Source organism: Anopheles moucheti, chromosome 3 (assembly GCF_943734755.1).
Source record: "Anopheles moucheti chromosome 3, idAnoMoucSN_F20_07, whole genome shotgun sequence".
NCBI lineage: Eukaryota > Metazoa > Arthropoda > Insecta > Diptera > Culicidae > Anopheles > Anopheles moucheti.
In genome coordinates this window covers 80,071,534-80,093,053 of record NC_069141.1, presented here as the reverse complement: position 1 = coordinate 80,093,053, position 21,520 = coordinate 80,071,534, and the positions used below count along the sequence as shown (strand labels likewise).

The 21,520-nt window shown below is 43.5% G+C and overlaps 1 protein-coding gene across 9 annotated transcripts in view; it reads right to left on the bottom strand.

The window, feature by feature from the left end:
* The window catches only part of LOC128305294 (homeobox protein 5), a 65,269-nt gene that overhangs the window by 10,233 nt on the left and 33,516 nt on the right, over positions 1–21,520 (bottom strand). For 8 of the 9 annotated variants that reach the window (XM_053042673.1, XM_053042674.1, XM_053042672.1 and 5 more), the window contains exons 3-11: positions 12,323–12,384; positions 10,540–10,613; positions 5,189–5,643; positions 4,856–5,104; positions 4,215–4,292; positions 3,624–3,842; positions 3,454–3,559; positions 2,249–3,232; positions 41–1,105 (exon numbers count right to left, since the gene is read on the bottom strand). In XM_053042673.1, coding sequence (XP_052898633.1) covers positions 41–1,105; positions 2,249–3,232; positions 3,454–3,559; positions 3,624–3,842; positions 4,215–4,292; positions 4,856–5,104; positions 5,189–5,643; positions 10,540–10,613; positions 12,323–12,384 — 3,292 coding nt within the window. The remainder of the gene's footprint in view (positions 1–40; positions 1,106–2,248; positions 3,233–3,453; positions 3,560–3,623; positions 3,843–4,214; positions 4,293–4,855; positions 5,105–5,188; positions 5,644–10,539; positions 10,614–12,322; positions 12,385–21,520) is intronic. The other variant, XM_053042677.1, reaches the window with a different exon arrangement.

The window sequence follows — 21,520 nt, the reverse complement described above, 5'->3', positions numbered from 1 at the left end:
CGGGAATGTGAAATGAAGTGAAACAAACAAACAAACAAACCAGATAACGATGCAGGTCTCGGGGTGATGGCGGGTTTATTGCGATTGATACGATCGTCGTACGGTGGTGCCGGGGTGTGGCCAGAGCTGGCGTGAGTGGGCCCGAGCGAAGGGTCATTCACGTCACCGCCCCCGTTACTATTGCCGGTGTGGGCATGATGCTGCGGCGACGAGTTTGCCGTGACCGGTAGCGAAAGGGATGGGGTTGGCGAGCGGGAGCTAATGCCAAAGAAGGACGTCATGGAGGCGGGAGAGGCGGGTCGCGAGGTGGTCACACGGAACGAGCTTAATCGCTGCTGCTGATGCTGGTGCCCATTGTCCACCGGTGTACCGTTGAGCTGCATCAGCCCGCTGCCGGTAAGCAGATCGTCCGGCGCATTGTTCAGACTATTACGGCTAGTGTCTTTGCACCGCAGCACAACCACCTCGCTGCGGTTCTGGCTGTAGTAGTTCTCCATCATGAACGAGGGATTCTCGAACCCGGTCGCAATGCCATCCAGCCCTTGGGTGGAACCACCGGCGGAAGAGCCCAGCGCGAGCGACATGGAATGCCCGTGTGGTGGTTGGGCGTACGACGTCCGGTGGTAGTGGCCGGCGCTGGGATAATCATTTCCATCCGTCACAATGCTGTGGTTACTGTACTTTGCCGCCAGATTCGTCATCGACCCGTTCGTCTCGTCGACCGAACCCGCCTGATGGTTGCTCAGATATTCATCCAAATTGCTGTTGCTGGAGGAGATCGACGACGGTAACCGACCGGTGCTGGTCGGCTGTTCCAGACCGTCCTCGGCATCCAGCAGGCCACCGTTACGGTTGCCAGCTTCGTTGCGGGACATCAAACCGCCACCACCGTGGTTGTTATTTACGCCGTTCGCTAAGATCGTGTCGGTATCGGTTGTCCCCCCATCGGAAGCGACACCGTTCGAAAACCGATGCCGTGCGTGCTGTGGATGGTGTGGATGGTGCTGCTGCTGAGCTAGCAGGGCGCTTTCGTGCTCTCGTTGAAAGAGATCTAATTCACCAATCAGATTGTTTAGTTCTTCGATCGTTTGCTTGTCGATGCAGTCTAGGGTGCAGGATTTTGTGGGTCGTTTCGTTTGCACACACAACAACCGTACCGCGCAAACACAACAACAACAACAACACACAACAACAAAACCCCGATATCGTGTGTGCATGTAGTTGCAGTTTTTTTTTGTTTTGCCACGTTTTGCCAGCGGAAATCATTAGCAGCATTTGCAGCCGGGCAGCAGCGTATGGGGGTGTTGGGTGCACCCAAAATCAGTGTGTTTTTTCGATGCACATTACATTATGTGGGTGTTGGGTTGCAAACAGCGGTTTTTTTTTTTGGTGAATTTTGGTGCATTTTGGGCATTGGGCGCGTGTATTATAACGTAAATGAGCAGGAGCAGGAGCACATAAACATAGCGTGTACATACAGAGACAGAGAAGTTACAAAATGAAGAAAAAAAAAGAAATAAAATAACAAACCAAAAACACAAACATATAAACATCGTACGACAAGACAAACATAATACGGGCGGGTGTTATATGGGAATTAGAAAACGAAAAAAGTAAACAAACAAACGCATTAAAGCATTACAGAACGATACAGAGGTAAATGAAGAAGGCGAAGAAACACAGATGCACAGAAGCGAAGAAAAGATGGAAGCGTGAAGTAGAAGCAGCGAAACGTGAATATATTGATAATAATGTGTCAAGTGTGCAGCTAGCATGATGAAACTATAAACAATTGATACCTCTGCAAATTAAATGATTGTGAGGCTTTGCTACGAATCTATTTTACTTTTGTGTTTCATGCACTGTTTCGTTAAGGTTTCTTGCATGTTTCAAATTTATTTTTAGTTTTATTTCATTCATTTGTTACATCTTGCACGCATGAAGCATTTTGTCATGCACAAGTGCAATTAAGATATATATTTTGTTAGATTTTTTTAGCTTAAATGTGCCTTACGATGTACTTCTTTGATTTTATATTTTTTCACATGCGATTCTTGTCAAAAACGTTAATACTCTCTTACGCGACGAAGAAGGTAAATAGGAAAAAGTTGCGCATGGCAATCAACCAAATGTTCGCCAAACTTGTCCTATAATTCGTTAGTGGATAGTTTTTATACAAAGAAAGACTGAAGTCGTATGGGGAAGATAGGACTGAAGTCGTACTGGGAAAGAAACGTTGCACGCTTACCTGCATCGCGATCCAGCAGCAATTGACCGGCGGATTTGTAGATTTCTTCGTTCGTCCGTCGCCCGTACAGTGCGTTCGGGTCGTTGTGGCGCGCCGACAGGGCGGCAGGTGAGGTCGGTACGCTAAGCTGCTGCTGGGGCGGTGGCGGCTGGTGCAGCTGGTTGTTGTTGATCTGCTGCTCGAACATCGACGTTTTCTCTAGAACTGAACCGGTACGTTTGAGTATATCTTTGTCCTTATCGAGTACGCTTTTCGTCGGTGTGCCAGCGCCGCCCGCGGTGCTGGGCGTGCTAGCGGCGGCGGAGGCGACGGTGCCGACGGTGGAACATTGGGGAGGAGATGGTTTGTTAGTAGAGCTAGTTGCGGTGGTAGTGGTGGTGATGGTGGTAGTATCGGAAGTGCTGATGGTGGCAGATGTTATGTTTGCGGACGCGGAGGTGCTGGTGTTAAAATGCTCCTCGTTGTCATCGATCGTGATCGTGTGGTTGGAGGAAGTGTCAATATTACTTTCGCTTGGTGTGACGGCCGTCGTGCCGCCGCCCGTAGACGATGGTGTGGTGCTGCGGAATCCGAGATTAATTGCACCCCCGATACTGCTGTAGTTCGGCGTACCGGGTGATCCCGTCTGCGGTGTATTCTGGGGCGTTTGCGTACTGCACGCCGATACGTCCGGTGAGCTGATTGCGTTCGTCGCATTCGAATCGGGCGATATTAGCGAGGAAGCCGAGGAGAGCACGGGCGAATTCGGTTGCTGTTGCTGGTACAGGACGTGAGACGAATGGGACTGCAGCGTCACCGATGTGGCCGATGTCGTCGTCACCGTTTGCTGCACGTTATGGGATGTGTTGCCGCCATTGTTGCCACTGGTTGCTGTATGGTGGTGGTTGTTGTTGTTAACATTGTTGCTGTTGTTAGTAGTTTTAGAGGCAGCCATCGAAGCCAATTCCGTCATATTGACGTAGGTGGGCTGGAGTTGTGGGTGTTCTGTAAAATGTCCGTTTCGTGTGCTATTAGTAGGAGATACTTTGGGACGGAATCTTTTGGGAAGCACTTATAGCAACAGGCCTAACGAGGGTCCATTAGTACAATATCAGATTGAAAACAACACTCAAAATCATAACGGGCACACACACTCCAAAGTGGTACCACAATCGTAAGTGGTGAGCCTCGCTTTGGCAACGAAGAAATTAAACATTTCAATATACCTTTGGTAATGTGCGCTGGAATTGGAGATGGACACTGACGCGGCACGTTAGGGTTGGCATTCTTTACGGAAGTTGTTGAGAGTGGTCTCTCCAGCGAGGAGCAACGCTAAAAATACAAAAAGAATATTCATATGCTAGGTTCTTTGGTCTGTCATTGCCACAATACATACCACTGGGAGTGGTGGCCTGCAGGCCACGTTAGCTGGTGATTTTTGCGTCTCAGCGATCGTTTCCGGACTTTGGAAGGTGTACACCGTGAGGGCGGGTCGCTGGTGACCCTTTTCGTAAGCGGACGAAATTGTGTGCGGACGGTCGACTGTTGACGTTGCATCCTGTGTGTGCGGTGGCCACGTTGATACCGCATGTGATTGACTAGCTAAGGTGGAGGCCTGTGTGTCGAGAGGAGAAACGATAGAGGGGTTTCTTATCAGTTTTGTTTCCCACTTGCCCACTTGCTAAGGGTTTCCATTAGGAAAATGGAAATTTGCGAACACCAAGCGCAATCAACACAAAACTGTTTTAGCTACACAGTCACACAAGCGTACACAACAAAAAAAAAACATACACTTATCACTTAAATTAACCAACAACGAATAAAATTAATGTAACAATAATGCACGCTAAGCTACTGCCGCTTCTAAGTGTGTGTGTGTGCGCGCCATTGACTTATCTTGGCATTGAATAATGACAATTGCTACGCAAGAAATCGCAACATGTTTTTGCCAAAACTTAAAACAAAATAAACAACAAAGGTGTTTAACCTGTGAAGTTAAAGCTGGTGAAGAGCAAAAGCCGCTATCGCTCGATTCGCCTGGTTTCAAACGTATCGCCGGGGAGTACTAAAAACAAACGGGAAAGGAAAAGAAGATGGAAAAGAAAAAAAAACACCAAAATTAAATAAAAACAAACAAATAAAAAACCTATTGAATTTACATAAAAAATTAAGGTTTACACAACGTGTTACGATTAAAACAGTAAAACGCCTGCTAATGAATTCAAACCACATAAAGACATAAATACGCTACTTAATTAAGACATTAGGTGTGACTTAATTCGTGGCAGATTTACGTTGACTTAAAAAAAAAAACAAAACATTTACGAATTGTAAGATAACTATGAAAAATTTTGCTACTTGTAAAGTTTTATATCGTTTGTATGCTTTTGTCGTCATAAAAAAGGTTCTCTTGTTGCAGGCTGTACAAAGTTCTGAAAAACTTGTTGAATAAACTACCACGCATTAAGTTATTGGCCTCATACATTATTTATGGTGAATGTAAATATTGAAATTGCATTTACAATACAGATTGCATTCTACGGAAACATGCACTGAGTAAGCAGCATTTTAGCTACGAACACGAGTTAGGCCACTGGTGGCATTTCCAGCGCGTTCATGCCTGTTTACCTGTGATAGCGATCGCTGGAACTGATGATGGCCCGGGGATCCACTGCTGCTACTGTTAATCGAGCTGATCGAGCAGACGGAGCTCTTGCGTGAACCGAGCGAGTTCGAGCAGCCACCCTGCGAGTTGGAACCACCGGGCGAATCTGGATAAAGGCTAATGTTGGCCTTCGACTCGAGGATCAACTCCTCCGATGCTTGCGGGAGCTGGGCGGGATCCTTCGTGACGATCGCTATCAGCTGCATGGCTTCCTACAATAGATCAAGAGAGAAAGTGGTACATTAGAATATGGGCTTAGCGAAAGGCATACGCCAGATAGGTTCCACCGCTTATACCTGTAGGTGACCGAGCTCGGACATGACCTCACACTCCTCGTGTACCACCGGTTGCAGCATGTTGACGAAGGTGCAGTATCGGAGCCGCTCCTCGACCATGATCGCCCGCAGTGACTTTCGCTCGACCTCCTCCAGCTCGCAGCGCCGCTGCGTCACGTCCAGCATCGAGGACTCGACCAGCACATGCAGATTATCGGCGGCGCCCTTCTTTGCCTTCTTCTGCAGCCGGAGCGTGTCGCTCGAGCGCTTCTTCAGCTCCGCCCGGCAACGCTTATATTCTTTGGCATGGTCTTTATCGATAATGTTCACTTGTTTCTTCCAGTCTTCCAGTTTCTCCTGCAGCGGCACCACCAGACAATCCATGATGGCGGTGGTGAATGTTTTCATCCGGCTTTCGACCGCCTTATGCCGAAGGCAGACTCGTGTTAGTGCCGTTCCAATTTCTTTGGTGGCTCCTAGGGGAGATTGTAGGGAATGGCGTACAGCAAAGAAGACAAAAAGGTTAGCGATGTGTAACACATTGTAGGGGATGTCGTGTTTTTGTAAGAATGTGGTAAAATTTGCTCAACGTGATCCAGACGCCACAGTCGAGCGTGTGGAACAGTAGAACAAAAAAAAGCCATTACGTCAGATGTGTGACTAAAATGGAACTCAAAGTATCAACAAGAATCTAAGCACTCGCCATCTAGAAAAGGCGTCATGTTTAATTAGTACGTGATAATTACCACCCGTTAAAGCTGCCAGACGTGGGTTGCGATGATCGTGAAGTCACCACCACCACACCCAATCATACGGAACGGATATCCTCCATTTCCAAATTTGACATTCTAGACGAACAATCGAATGGCTTGTGTGCGGTAGCTTCCTCGTCAGCATAGATGTCCACAGAGACCCAATCAAACCACCCATACACAACCTTCCTTATCAAACCCCAGCCACATCTAATCGGCGTTCTATTGCACTCTATCAACCTACTTCCTTCCAAACAGTGGGCGCCATAAAGCTAACGGAATAGCGAGTAGCGAGAGTTGAAGATCGTTAAATTTTTCCAATTTTTTCCTCCTCCCCAACACCATCGACCATCGACAGTTTTGAAGCATCTGTGCTGCAGTCCGGAGCACGATAGGGAACCGGAACCACTGCATGCAATCAACACACAGACAGCCAGGGCATGTGTTTGGTTAAGGCGATAAGGCAAGTGTGCTTTATTGACAAATTGGAATACTTGCTCCTTCCGTTCTGAATATGATTATTGTTGTTTCTCTCCACAATGGTTATGTGTTGGGTTGGCCATTATTTAGTGATCGCGTACGCGTCCGGTGCGCCACTCATTTGCACATGAATTGATAGGAATTGTTCGCTTAGATTACAGCTGGAAGTTGCTTCTCAAGCGCAGCGGAAATTCGCTCCTTAAAGTTATTGGATTTAATTTTCGGTAAATAACGCTTTTATTACCAAGCGATTTAAAATTCATTCTCTTCTTAACCAAATCAAACGCCATTCTTGTTTGATGATATTTTAACTCGTACAGATATGGGTCACCTGCCTTTTGGATCTTATCTTGCGTTGTGTCTCTCCAATATACGCATCATTATGCAGATTAGTTGATTGTGATTTAAATTCTCACCGGACACTCACGGATGTCCTTCTCACTTTAGAGAAACTTTCGAAAGTAAGCTCAGTTTCAGTTGCCACTGGATCAATAACTTGGCCTAACTGGCCAGCGCAGGCAGTAAAACCAACGTTTATGACTGCACCAGTTTAAATCGCACCGTTTCCATTGAAATTTTCTTGCCGCATCGGAGCTCGGACCTCGCCAAAATAACGTACCGATTGCGTGAGCTATTTCACGCAGCGGCAAAAAGCAGTAAAGTACGTACACTTCAATAATTAACCTTCTCTCCTTCGCCGTGAAATAAGAGAAAAACCATTCTACAACATGCTTTGAAAAGACCATGTTCACTCGCACCTTATACTGTGTTTTCAAGTGTATGTTACCGTCAAGATGCGACCCAACGCAAGCACAAAAGGTGATTGTTTTTTTTTTTTGCCATTTTCATGGGCCGTTGTTTTGTTGAAGGTGGAACGAACTTTCTACTTGCAACATGAAACGGTTAAAAGCAAAACGGTACATGAACGGTCACTCCACAACAGTCAGTCAGTCGGTCAGAGTCATCGGTAAAAGGCAGCAATCGGTCAATTGATTGATCGGTTTGCTGCATTGCATCGTGTACAAGCCCTCCGCCGAATGGCGCTTCAATTAACCGGCTGCTTAACGGCGCCACACACGTGAGGGTGTCCGCCTTGTGCGTCTCATAATTAGTGGAGTAGTGGCTGTCCATTTTTTATGCTAAACTTTATTTTCTCCCTTTGTGCTTTGTTACCGCCGCTTACAAACACCATTGTTTACTACGCGTGTGCCGGCAAAACTGTTTATTTGTATTTTTGTTTTGCACCTCAAAATCGCGATATGAGAGCTTAGTTTTGTGTACCATTTTTACGCGAATTCACCAGCTGTTTGCTTTGCCCTTTTGTTTTGCTGTTGTTGTTGTTGTTCACGTAAATAAAAACTCCCCAAACATGCCGTCGGCGGCAGGAGGGATTTTTAGGAGAGCACACACGCGAATGTTGCGTGGAAAATGAGCGCCAGAGGTTGATTACTAGGTCTGGGCCAGCCTGCTCTACCTGGGTGGGTTCGTTTAGAGTGAAATGGAACTGTTAGTAGGAAGTGCGAGTGAACGGACCCCGTATCTTTTTTTACACCACTGTTAAGCGGGCATTCATCCGGTAAGCAGTAATTTGCGTTTGAAGTTATGTTTTCTATGAATAGATTTGTGTGTGTTTTTTCTGAAAGGACGGTATATGGTTGTTTCTTTTTTTTTTCGTTAATAATTATGCACGCAATATGGTTTATCTTCATCAGAGCATGTTCACGAGTTACTCAACACGGAAGCTTACGTGGGTTCAAATTGTGGTGAAATCATTCCGTGATTTATATGTCACACAAATTACAAATTGACAACACAGCTTATTTTTCATTATCCACTGTTTCTTAAGAGGGTGACTGGTTTGATTTTTTTCTTCACAAAAGTAACTCTATTAAGACGAATCTACCGTACTAATCTTCATAAGCTTTCTGATACAAGAGATGTGATAGTTGAGAAAACTTTGGGCGGCCCGGTGGCATGATGGTAGCGGAGCCGGTCTTCACACGAACGGACCGGACCAAATCCCATCGTCGTGGTAAAATAAGTCGATACACGGGCCAGGCCGTTCTAACAAATAAAAAAAAAAAAATTGGGCGGAATCTCGTGCATTTTGAACTGACATCCAGAGCTTGAGAAATATTTCACATCTACTTTCACTTAGGAAAGAATCCAAATAAATGGTTAAAACTATTATACTTGGGTTCGAATGATCTGTATTCCTCAGTTTTATAAAGCCTGCCATTTCTGGTTTTCTTTAACATAATAATTTCCCCGTAGCTGGATAGTCAGTCCTGCGTACGGATGGTTGGTCTGGATGGGATTTTGGACTAGTCCTGTCCTTGTGAGGATCGGAGCTACTATCAATAGACTACGTCCCAGTTTTTGTATGGCTAGAGTGCATTAAACTTCCCATGTTTTGGTGGACTAGTCATGTCTTTAAAACTTGCAAAGTAATATTAAACAAAAAAAAATTGGATTAGAGATAAAATAATATTAAACAACAAATCTCATCTCATTAAACTCATCCATTCATTACGCCACAATTCGATCCCAGCCTCTATATAGTGCTGTTTATATTTGCTTTAGAAAAGCTAATATATTTTTGGAATCGATTAATGTTGACTTTGCACTGAGGTTGACCATGCCCTCTCCGCACATCGTACGCAGCATACACTCACTTCATGTGGTTTACGAAGAACACTTGTTTGTTGTTTTTTTTTTTTGCTACCACCCTCGAACCAGAACTCCAACTCCCCACACACGCCCGCACCTCTCGGAAGGGGACAGGCAACATATGTTTTCGTTGGTCCTCGGGATTGACTTCGTATCTAAAAATATCACATCGGCCGCCGGACCCCCGATCGTTTCGGTCGGCCACTTTTTGGCCAACCGGTGGCGACCATCAGCAATAGTTGGCAGTACCCCCGCAGAGTCGCAACATAGCCATAGCCATAGCATGAAAACTAACACACATGCCCATAGAAAAACATTGAGAATGAGCCATGAAAAAAAGTCTACTAAAATGATTGGAACAAATAAACAACGGCCAGTGTGTGTGCGTGTGCCGTTGTTGTTGTTGTTGATGGCAGGGGGGACCAGTGCCAGAGTTCTAGATTTATGCTACTCCCAAACACTGTCCGCGGTTTTTTGAAACCGATGTCGAAGTTCCCCCCATCTTCCCGTTGCTTTATGCTTCGACTGCTGTTGCAGTTGTTGTGGCGAGCGCTCGACAGTCGTTAAAGTTATACGAGCAGATTCGCTTCTGCTTGTTGTGTTTGGCTGTGGCTAGCGAGTTGAGCTGGTTTATGTTTTTTTGGGCCAACGTTTATGTGTGCCAAAAGGAGGACACCAACACGGATGAAGGTGATACCGTCGTCGGAAGCACACACAGCAGAGCACATGCTGCTATTGATCCGCAATGCAGTCGCAGTGGATACGCATTTTAAACCCTGCGAAAAACGTTAATCCAAGCTTCCTGCTTGGCAGTCATCACTAAAAGTCAACAGTGGAATGTTAATTTTGGTCTAAAAATTTAAAACATCTCATAATTCGCATTCGCTATTTATTAGCTTCTATTAGAAGAGCCGTAAATTGCAATTAGTAATAAAATTCAGGTCTAATTTAGAAGTAATTAATCTTTTGAAAATGCCATCAACGGTTTGCAATGAGCTAATTAAAATTGGTCGACGTTAAATTGCAGATAATGAGAGCTTATCTCGTCGAGGTTAAAGCGTGTTTACCGCAATCGCAGATGAAAGCAACATTGCAAAACAAAAGGTTCTATAAATAGCAGTGTGCTATAAGAAGTGCAATAATTCAAATGAAATAACCGATAGCCAAGTTGAAATGAATGCAATTATTCATTTTTAAGCTTTTTAGATTAAGCGACCACCAAATAATGGAGCCCGACAAAAATAGGTTTCTGTAAGTATTTAGGCTACTTCCTTCATTCCAGTTGACTGGTTCAACATTGAGAGTATATTAACATCATAGTGGTAAACGTTTTACAACTGGCCACTGCCACAACACCTTTTGCATATATGCTTCCGTACTAAATCTCGTTCCCTATTTCTGGCAGCTGTCTCCCGCAGGCCAATCACGAACAAACGTACCGACCCCGTGAACCTGGGTGTCACAACTTACCTCGAGAGTTGGTGGCGGCATCGGCAATTTTTTGGAATGCATCCAAATAGGCCGCCAACGCTTGAATTGCAGCCCTGAAAATGAAACGGTAGCAAGAAAAGTGAGTGAAAACGACGAAAAAAAGGACGAATAACGAAATAACAAACCAAAACGAAAAATACACATTTGAAAGCTAAATTATGCTAAATTTATGACCGCCTTGAAAACACCGTCACTTTAGAGCTAGTCGGAACGAAGGGAGCGAAAAAAAAAACAAATTAACCACCCAGCAACGAATGAAAAGTAGGGCAGCAGTTGGCAAAATTGGTTACGGAGGAATGGAAATGGAAAATTGGCGAGCACAAAACTGCATCATCGGGTGGAAAAATTGAAAGGAGAAAGAGAAAAGCGCGGTTCAATTATTTCCCCCGCGCGGTTGGATGTCGCGCTACGAGGGAGTAAACAATACAAAAAAAATGAAGATGCAACTAAAGTGACCAGTCGACACATTGTCACTTCAAAATTGTCGCAGACAATTCACTTTTTTATGTCATCATTGGGTGGAGGGTTGCGCCATGAAATAATAAGTCTTATTTATTCCTTTTCCATTTTAATTTTTTTAGAGTTTAATAATTTTTCAAGCGAACAGTTGAAACATAACTGCGGTGCGATATTTTATTTAATATATGGCATTTTCTTGGAACATTTAGAGCTGTAGAAAAGCACACGATGTGATAATTAAGGCAAATTTCTTATTTTACAGCATTTTTAAATTTTTTTAAATCAATTATTCACGAAAAAATTAAAAAAGACCAAATTATGCCTGAGCTGGCGTAACTCTTTTCCTAATTTTCTGTCCAACAGGTTCAATATTCAAAAGTTTATAATAAAGATGTTTTGGCAAATATGAAGTTGATCGTGAAGCTCGTGATCGTTCAAAGATCAATTAAGTTCTACTATCAAATTATTAAGAATTAATTATGTAACAAAAGCAATCATTGCCAATTCCAATTTGCAACCAAAATTCAATATTTTGCGTAATGGCCTCATTTACTTAATTATATCACAAACACATTAAAAAAGCACCAAAACAAAACGCTCCCGTGTCAACGATCGTGTTCAAAAGGTTTTAATCAAATTAAGCGATGGGAACACAAAACAAGATCGACTATCACGAAAAACATAAATAATGACGCCGGCTGCTTCGGCCAAAGTAAAAACAAAAAAAAAACCACCCAAAAACCTGCCCCAACGATGAAACGGCGGCAACCACGGACAATTAACTCAAAAACGCGAAACAAAAACATCAAATACTATCCATTATCTTAATCAGAAGGAATATACCCATGGTAAGAAAGTGCTTCTCGGGTCTTTTGGGGTCTTTTGCCGCCCCTTCGGTTTGCCGTGCCGTGCGCTATGTAAAGCGTTACACAATGCGTTACATAAAATCCGAAACAATCCGCTTTCGGAAAATTGAACCGCGCGCCAATTTGTTAAGAATGTTCAACGAATGTCGCGGTTGCCTTACTTCTTTTTCGCGAGGCTATGCTGATTTTGTTTTCCTGCTTCCCATGTAAACTATGTCACTCGAACATTATTCTTCGTCGGCAGCTATCGATCAAACGGAGCGTCGTAAAATATGGTTCAAATTAGTCTCTCCAATTTTCGAACTACGTTCAAGAATGATTTCGACGTATGCCCACAACTTTTAGTGGTGTTTCAAATATTTCGGCCTGTATGAAGCTGTCTTGGATTTTATTACAAAGCAATGATTATTCAACTGACAAACCAGATGAGTACGTACCTTAGACATGCATGTAGCTTTGTTGCTTTGGCAATGAAGTCTTCCCACAGCGGGCTCGAGTTCTGAAAGAGGAACAACAAAAATTGGAAGATGGATCAGTAATGGAGGATTTTCATTTGGAAAAGATATCTTTTATACACATTTGCTTTTATTTTCTAGCGCCCCTCCTAAATAGCATGGTTTTGTGTGTTTTTTTTTTCGATGGCAAATAATGTTGGTTTGCCTTTTGAGGGTATGGGCTGGGCAGAGAAAAAAACATTTGAATGCCTAAACTGTGCTTTACCCAGCCGTCGATGTCGCGTATTATTTTTGCTCCTTCAAATATTCTTTTCATCGGACGACCCAACAACAACAGCAACTCTTCTGCTCCCTTTGCGGGACAACAAAGTACACAACACGCAGTCTCTGATGATGAATTCATAAGCCCGTTTTTTTTCTCGTTCCCGGTAGATTGCATTCGCATCATAAATGCACAAAGAGCGGTGCTTGTCATTACGACAAGGCAGCAAGCAAAAGCTGTGGCGAAAAGACTGCAGCAGCAGGGCACTGGTTTTGTGTGTCTGTGTGTGCCTATTCCTACAGCATCATCAACATCGACAGTACACCCACCCCGCACCAAGCGCACTCAAGGTATTATAACCCGGTCCTGGAAAATAATGTTATTCATCCGCCGAAACCTCCGACATTCCGCATATTGCAATGATTTCTGAATGAAAAGATTTATTCACCGCGCACCGCACCAGCACCAGGTTCATAACTTGTTGAAATGTCAGTGCGCATACTGCAGGCCACATTGAGTGAGATCTCATCAAACCACCGTCGTCAACGGCCAACACACAACACGACCGTATAAATCTTGCACCATTTTAGTAGACGTCTAATGCACCACCATCCCCCACACACAACAACGACGGGAAGAATAATGGAGTGGAACATTATGAGCAGCAATTGAACAGAGATTAGCATTAAAATGCGAAGAGGCAAGCTGAACGACTCAATTAGACATATTAAACGTTAAAAGCAATGATTTTTGAATTTCCCTTTTTCCACCGGGAAGGAAAAAGGCAGGAAGTCACATTAAAACCCAATAATTGACGAAAGAAAAACGAATTGCAGCACGGTGCGCATTGCACACTTTCTTCGGAAAAGAAAACTCTCGTGGCCTCTCATTTTCCATAAACTCTGGCCCCGCTGGAACTGTAAATTTTCATCCAAACAAGCCGCATATGCAATCAAACATGGGGAATGATTCGATTACGAACGAATAATGATGTTGCGGATAATGCGTTACGAAGCAATAGATGTAAAGAGAGAGGTTTTGATGGGGCGATTAAAAAATCACAGGGAAAAAAGGGAAACTTTTCACATTGGGAAAAACAATGCACACGCGGCTGAGGAAGCACCTTTGCAAGATGGGGGAAGAAAAATGCTCGATTTCATAACGTTCGAGAGGAATTCGTGTTTTTATTTCTTGCCCTTCTTTACCGTAAAATTGTATAGAAAAAGAAAATACACCCTTTCCCTTCACGAAACGCGTTCGCGGAGGCCCGGTTCAACCGATGAGTGTTTGAGTAAGGGCAAGTTAATGGCATGTACATGGCGGTGTTTTGTTGTGGGTTAAAGGGTTTTCTCACTGGACAATGGAAACAACCCACACACCGCCACCCGCACCACGAAGAAAGGAAGGAACCAAAAAAAAAACACAACCGGGAAGATGCCTTTCTCAAACATTGCCGCCCTGCGTTGGATTCATCCCTTCGGAATCAGACACACCACGGTCGACAGAATAGAGCAACAGAGCTTTCCGATTTTGACTATTCGGTTCGAATGCGTTGCGCGAGTGAAAACCGAAACGCGTCCAGATAATGTAAACAAAACTGGTGTGTGCTGGATTTGACCCCCTTGATTCCCTCTTGCATAACCGAACCCATTCACCACCACCACCAGCGCAGGCGGGATCGGGAAAAAGTGAAGTGAGAAATTGTTATGTCGATTAAGCGTAAAGTAGTGTGAGCGGAATATCGCGCACACACTCCGGATGGGCCCTCCGGGGGAATGGGAAGGAAAGGAAGCAGCTGGAGTCGTTTTTAAACTCCCCGGGTTTGTGAGAGGAAATGCATCTGATCTGGAAAAAAGGGGGTGTTTCTCTACCACACTGGTGCAGTATGCGTACAACGATTTTTATGATAATTAGATAGGTTTAGGAAAGCTTAAAGGGGTGGAACAAAAACATAATGAGGCACAACAAGATGTCTACTTCAGATCTGGCAATGATGTTGCAGATGTTTCCGGAGAGATATTGTGTGTTGTGTGATGTTAACAAAAAAATCTATTACGTGAACATTGAAACGAATTCTTCAAAAATTGCTCTTTAAAATATAACAAATTTGTGGACTTTCAGTTGAATTTGAACATTGAGTTCAAGAAGTTTATTAATTTATGTTATATATTATATAAACATGGAAGTAATTAGTTATAGAAAAAGTTTCTATCTGACAATTAAGAATAAACATATAATTAGGATAAAAGGACAGCATTTTCAAAAATCATAATGAACAGTAGTGACAGAAAATAATGAAAAATAATTAACAATTTTTGAAGTGGAAGTTTAAGTACATGATTTCATTGTTTAATTGTTCAGTTATTACTGAATGTAAAACAATTGTAAATACAATTGTAAAATAAACAAATAAAAACCCAATAATATTTAACAGATTTTGCACTTAAGCTATTTGCTTTTTAGCAATACTTTATGATAGTTAATGTATTGACCGACCCCAACCTAACGAAGCTCTTCTTTGTACAACCAAGATGGAGGAATATTATTTGCATTTAATTTCAAAAAGGCAACGATCCATTCCAACACGGTCTACAACACGGCGGATGCAGCAATGAGAAGAAGCACACGATTTTTCACGATATTTCCCTACATTACAGTGATCGTTGGCCGGAAACTCCTTCCGTCAAGCGAAAAGAACTGCAGCAGCACGAGAAGGGCGTTTGCTTCATCTTTGCTAGTGCCTCTTCATTTCGGCATCATCGTCTTACCCTGTCCCTCCTCTTTGGGCGGTTACATTTTTAGTTTATCATTTATTTTCCTTCCTTCGTGTCACGGTTCCCCACTCCCCTCCTTTGGCCGCTCACAGTTTAGGAACGGTCTGATAAACAAACAAAACCTGCATAGTGCAGTGCAGCACAATGGGGAAAGATAGAGCGCGAAACAGTGAAGAACAGGCGGACGGAAAAGCTGCTCAAATATAGGCCTTGGGCATGCCACTTCGCCACTCCAGCGGGCTAGGCCCGTCCAAAGCCCAGGGAATGTCATTGACACCTTTCCAGCCAATGGAAAACGGGAGTAAATAAAGGTGTTGCTGGCTCTGGCGGTGGCCACACTCGTCCGTTCGTGCGTTATGCGTTGCATGCGTTATGCCATTGGGCGACAGGATGTGCATAGTCTGTGGCCATCGTACCCAGCCGGCGCGCGCACACACACACCACGTGCGTTTCAAAACGATATGCGCATAATTCACGCCTAATGGGAAAAAATGGGAAAAATGTAAAGTACCTCAAAGAAGCCCGACTTTGTATATTTTACTTTTCGTTTGCAGCACACGAAGGGCTACACCGTTTATGGTTACGATCAACATGAGCACGGATTGGGCAAATAAATTTAAGGAAAATGTGAAACTATAAACGAATATTGAACATCTGTGTCCGGAAGAAATTATACCTTTCACAGTAAAGTTTATTTTAAAAAATATATAACGAAACTAACACAACTTTTTCAAAATGAATACAAAGCACAATACATAGTTTGCATACATACAATACTAAAAAAAATGTTTCAGTAGAAAGTTGGAACAAAAAAACAGAAACAGAAACAAGTTCCCAAGCGTTGATAAGAAGCAAAGTTCGGGGTGAGTTTTGGCGTGCAATAAAATTTCGCTTTGTGATTGTGTGCAATAAAACGTGACTAACCGGATGTTGGGTCGGGGTAGTTTTTAATGCTATCTGGAACAAGCGTGGAACCTGAATAAAACATATGGCATTTGTGTGTAATAACGCCAAAAACCAAAACCAAACCCAAATAACAAAGAAAAATACCGGAATAAAGCAATTATTCCGAGAGTTACAAAGCAGACGCTTGACTTGTATTAACAACAATGCGCTAAATTTCCATTTTTCCCTCCCTTTGTGGATTCTTAGTCAATGAATCAGTTTCTACAGCTTGTACTATATGACGCACGTATTGTAGTAGAGAATTATGAAGCAACATGATCACCGCACTAAGATGCTTCTCGATATGTTTTATAGGAATATAAAACTTTTTTGTTTATTTAATTTTAGCTAGTTGTATAAACATAAAATAACACAAATAAATGTTGTTATAAATTCTAATTTTAATATTTTATTTTGATATTTCGTTGTTGCAACAACTTGCCCCTATCTCTCAGACCTTCAAACAAAGAAGAATCGATCGATCTATCGTGCACAAATGAATGAGACTCTCGATTCGATTGCAGCATCGATTCCAGAAGCATCTGATTTGATTGCAATATTCGCATTTACTCTATTAGCATCCTCAGCTTTTTTTTTAAATCCATTCTCTTTCTCTCACCGGGCAGCAACAACATGTTAACAACGGCAAACAATCTTTACCGAACGAATTCTCACGCCACACACTGGAAGTGGAAATACACTTGTTGGGCAACGAGAATTCTATCCAAAGCCTTATCAAATACCGGGCGGACAATTATTACGATAATCGGTAAGAAAAAAAAACCGTGTTGTTGTGTACATAAACCTCCCCATATTCTCACACCCTGCCGATCCACTTGGCCGGACAAGATCCGGGCGCACACAGTGGCGTTACGGCCCATGTGTCTACCGATTCGGGCAAATCGAGTGTCTGTTGTGTTGCGCAAAGTGTTTGCACTTAGGTGAAATAAAAATAACCCCCAAACGAAGTAGAGACGCCACCACCACCGCGCGGTGGCAGAACCGCTGTGTACGATATAAATTGCGTCAATATTTGCGTCGGAAGTTTGGAACGCGGCTGGGGTGGAGTGTATTTTGTGGTTTGTTGCATGTCGTTCAACTCGTATCTTCTATCGGAGTGCTCCACATAAATTTGTTGACCGAAAGACGCTAACAGAGCACCTTCCCCCCTCGTGAAGACCTTGGAGTCTCATTAAAGAAAAGGCACCATTCCGAACGGTTCGGCGTCTATCACCTTTTTCGCGCTCGGTTAGAGCCTTATCGGACGAATGCTTCTCCCCCCCCCCGTATCGATGGTGCGCCACCTTTCACCTGTTCCGCACCACCGTTCCTGCTGTCGAAATGTACGAAGAACAGAGAAGAAAAAAATACCACCGGAGGGCAAAGGAGTCAACTGCTTGGGTACGGGTTCTCCTGGCTTTGCTGTCCGTGTGAGAGGGCATTGGCCAGCAGTTGGTTACATGCCGATGCACCTTTAATGGGGGGAGGGGGATGCGGCTATAGGGGTGAGTTCCGCGAGAAGGTCACAGATATGGCGGGAACAAGTTTCCTTTTTCTGTTTCACCCCAAAGAAACAAAACCCCCTTGCTTGAGACGGGACCGGACGGTTGTAATTCCTCACACACACATCGACCATCCGACGGAAAGAAGGTTAGCCGCTGTGGCATTCCTTCCCCTTCTTGGCCATTGGGGCAGCGCGCATAACCTCAATAGGTGGGAACTGGGCCAGGCCTTTCGCTAGCATATTTTTCTGGCCCGTGTTTGAATGTGCTATCGTTTTGCGTGAAAGCAAAACGAACCTAAAGCCCTACACCGACGACTACTACTGCTGCCGCTGTTACTATCTATCCACTCGCCGAAGGTAATTTTTCACCAGCCTCGCTGTATGTATGGTAAGGAAGACGCCTGTGTGTGTGAAGTTGCCATCATCTCGGTGGAACTAATTGATTGTTTGCACATTTACGCTGCCGTACTGCTGCGGGAAGCAGTCGGGAAAAGCAGAAAAAGGAAAATGAAGATGGTGCAATGATTCGGTCATTCGATGGAACTATGCTGCGATTATCAATTAGGAAATGGAGCGCATTGATTACATTGCCATTGCGCTGCGAAGAAACTAAACGTCGAAACGTACGAGTCTCAATTTGCGAAGATGTTTTAGTCTTTGTTAAGAATAGGTAAAATGGAAAGAAAATGAAAACAAACCTAAATAAAGGATTAGAAAAAGTTTAAATCTAAAGAATAAACACCAAATAAATGTTGAAAAATGCTAAGGAATGGAAAATACAATAAGTAAAAGTAAAGAACATACATGTATGTATCATATAATGCAAAATTCCATACTAAAAGGAAAAAACTAGTAGAAAGTAGTAGAAAACATAAAGCCAACTACGAAAAATATATTCCAAATAGAAACATTTCAACAAAGATACAAAACAACCGCTTTAGACCTTCGTATTGATTACCGTGAAGAAGGATCACCGTGTGGATCATTTACGATGTTTTACATCCAGACTAATTAAGTGCTCGCTTTGCGCAGTGTTACCTCAGCGGGAACTATTTCTACAAAAAGTTTAAAAAAAATGCAAGAAAAACGATTTAGCACCGCGTGAGAGACAAATATTGAGATTTCCCGTGTCTCAATGCTCAAACCCGCATCAGAAGCGCCTTGCTGGGATGTGATAGGATGCACAGCACGCTTGGAAATCGATAATATTTGCCACCTCATCAAAGCCACTATTTACAATCTCGGGAGAGACGGAAACAAGGCCGCATACACATCTTCCTTCCCTGCTAGGCTCGTAGCAGCACGCCCTGGATACAAAGCAGCAATCTGATTGTGCCCGAATTGTGCAACAAAATTAGGTTATGCTCTACACGCTTGGGCTATCAGGGATTTGCCAGCCTTCGCTTCAGTACGGCGCTATCGAATCTCGTACTCATGACCGTGTGATTAGTAGCCATCATGTGCGATGATTCGTGACTGACATAGGCAACATTACCGTGGATCTATGTTTAGTTTTATCGACAACTAACTATTGAGTGTGGGGGGCCGGGGGGTGGGCTTTGGGCGCCTCCCAAACGGTGCTGAGTCATGAGCGTGTAGTTAAAATAGCGCCCAAACTGGGCCGTTGGTGGCCTCCTTCCGCTCACGATGTGAAGCAACGCGATCGATGAGCGGGCTGAGAGGTTGATGAGTTATCCTTAAGATATGTCTTCCTCATCCCACGCGGCAAACATACGGTACGGTAGGTCGGGGTGGGCCGAGAGTGGGCGTGAAAACTAATCGTACAAATAATTCCGCATCAAAGGCGACGAGTGCTGTAGCGCACACGTAATGTATCCGCACCGTAGAATGTGTTAATTAGCTGTTGAGTTGTTCGAAAGGTTCGGGAGCAATGGATCAGCAGATTGGATTGCCAGAGCATTGCGTATATTAACTCGCTTAATGGCTCGCACCGCTGTACGCCACGCCACACTCGGTTATATCGCTACTGTGGATGTGTTGTTGAGGAAATTATGAGTTTTTAACACATAAAGATCAAAGAAGCAATAATTGGTGCTGCTGACGAAAGCGCATGTGAGCGAACGAAGCTAATTCCGATAGCCTCCAGCTGCTGGTTCACGCTACACAAGCGGGATGACCGTTGACCAACTTAGAGCAGATTGTGGTTTGTTGCAGAGCTAATGCAATTAAACTTTAGATGATTATGGGAATTTATTTACGCCATCCATTTTGGAGTAGTTATCCAAATTTGGGGAGTAAATAGTCGGGAGAAGTTCAGAAACGGCTGGTCGAGATCTCCACGATTGTACTGCAGTAGAAGTTCTGGTAGGCAGTAGCAAACTGTAACCATTCAAGAGTAAAATTCAAATGAAGTCAACATATTTACAGCGTTACCGAAAATGCTCCCATAGTTACGTCATGAGAGTGACACCGTACAACCAACCCCCTGTAACTACCAACGACGTTGGAAAGCACAATTACGTAAAGCAGGAAAGAAGATGAGCGAAAGGAATCATTCGTAGGCCTGATTGTATTGACTGTTGCAGTTTAATTAACGTTTTCAACAAGAAATTACTTTATGGCAATAATACTGCTAACTTAGATGCTATAATAATTGGATCAGCTGTTTAGATAGCTTTGTGTCATACAAATTCTCTGCAAATTCTATAGAATTTTAACACGTAATTTAATTTGTATTCGTATTCGATTAACTTGTAATCCAAATTCAAATTAGTTTCCGTTATTTATTGATTATTCAATTGAAACATCAAAATTGTTTAAAACACTTGTTTCATCTTCGCATCATCACGAAGTTGCCATAACAAAAAAATCTAATTCTTTAGAATTTTCCTTTACTACCTTATTATTCATATGTTCTTTTTACAATATATCCCTCATGTAAAACGCACGGACAAGATACACACCCAGGTTGTCAGCTTCATTTGCTTACAATAATTAACCTTCATTCCGCGTAAAATGCCAATTCCACAGTATTAATTCTACGATTATTTTAATTTTTCGTCAAAGCTGTCATTCTTTTTTCATACTCTGCTTTAGCTAAGGATAGCTTTAACATATTTATCTACCGACGACAGTATCATAATCTGCGTTAATATATTAAACGCAAACGTAGGGCGGTAGCGCAGCCAGTGTAACAGACACGCACTCAGTGTCGATCTTGATACGAGGCCTGATTTGGGTTTTTTTTGTCAGGACAGAACAGAAAGTCACCCTAAAAGCACGCTTCGCAAACCACCACCATTCAACCACCCTGCGCCAGAGTTCAGCGGTTTTGTGTTGGTTCAACATAAAAGGTTCAGCGTCACACTATATAACAAAGCCAGAACGTCGTCGACAACGATGGGTTTGCGTTGGGCGTTATCAAACCACACAACCGAGGAGCGGTAAAACACTTACACAAACAATCCTGCCATGTGGAATGTGCTGGATGAAAAGGATCTCTCTCCTGCGGTCTTATTCCCGGCAAACCCGGGTTCCTACACGTTGGAAGGATTCACAAATGTTGGTTTTATCTACATAATTATTAGACCATTTCCATGCAGCGCAGCCACCAGCGAATTAAAACGTGTGTCGAGCGCTGACGAGACACATTGCCGGGAGGAAGTGAACCGAAATCTGTGCCGACACGACCCGGGCGACGATGACAGCCGGCGAAATGTCACGCGCTTACAACG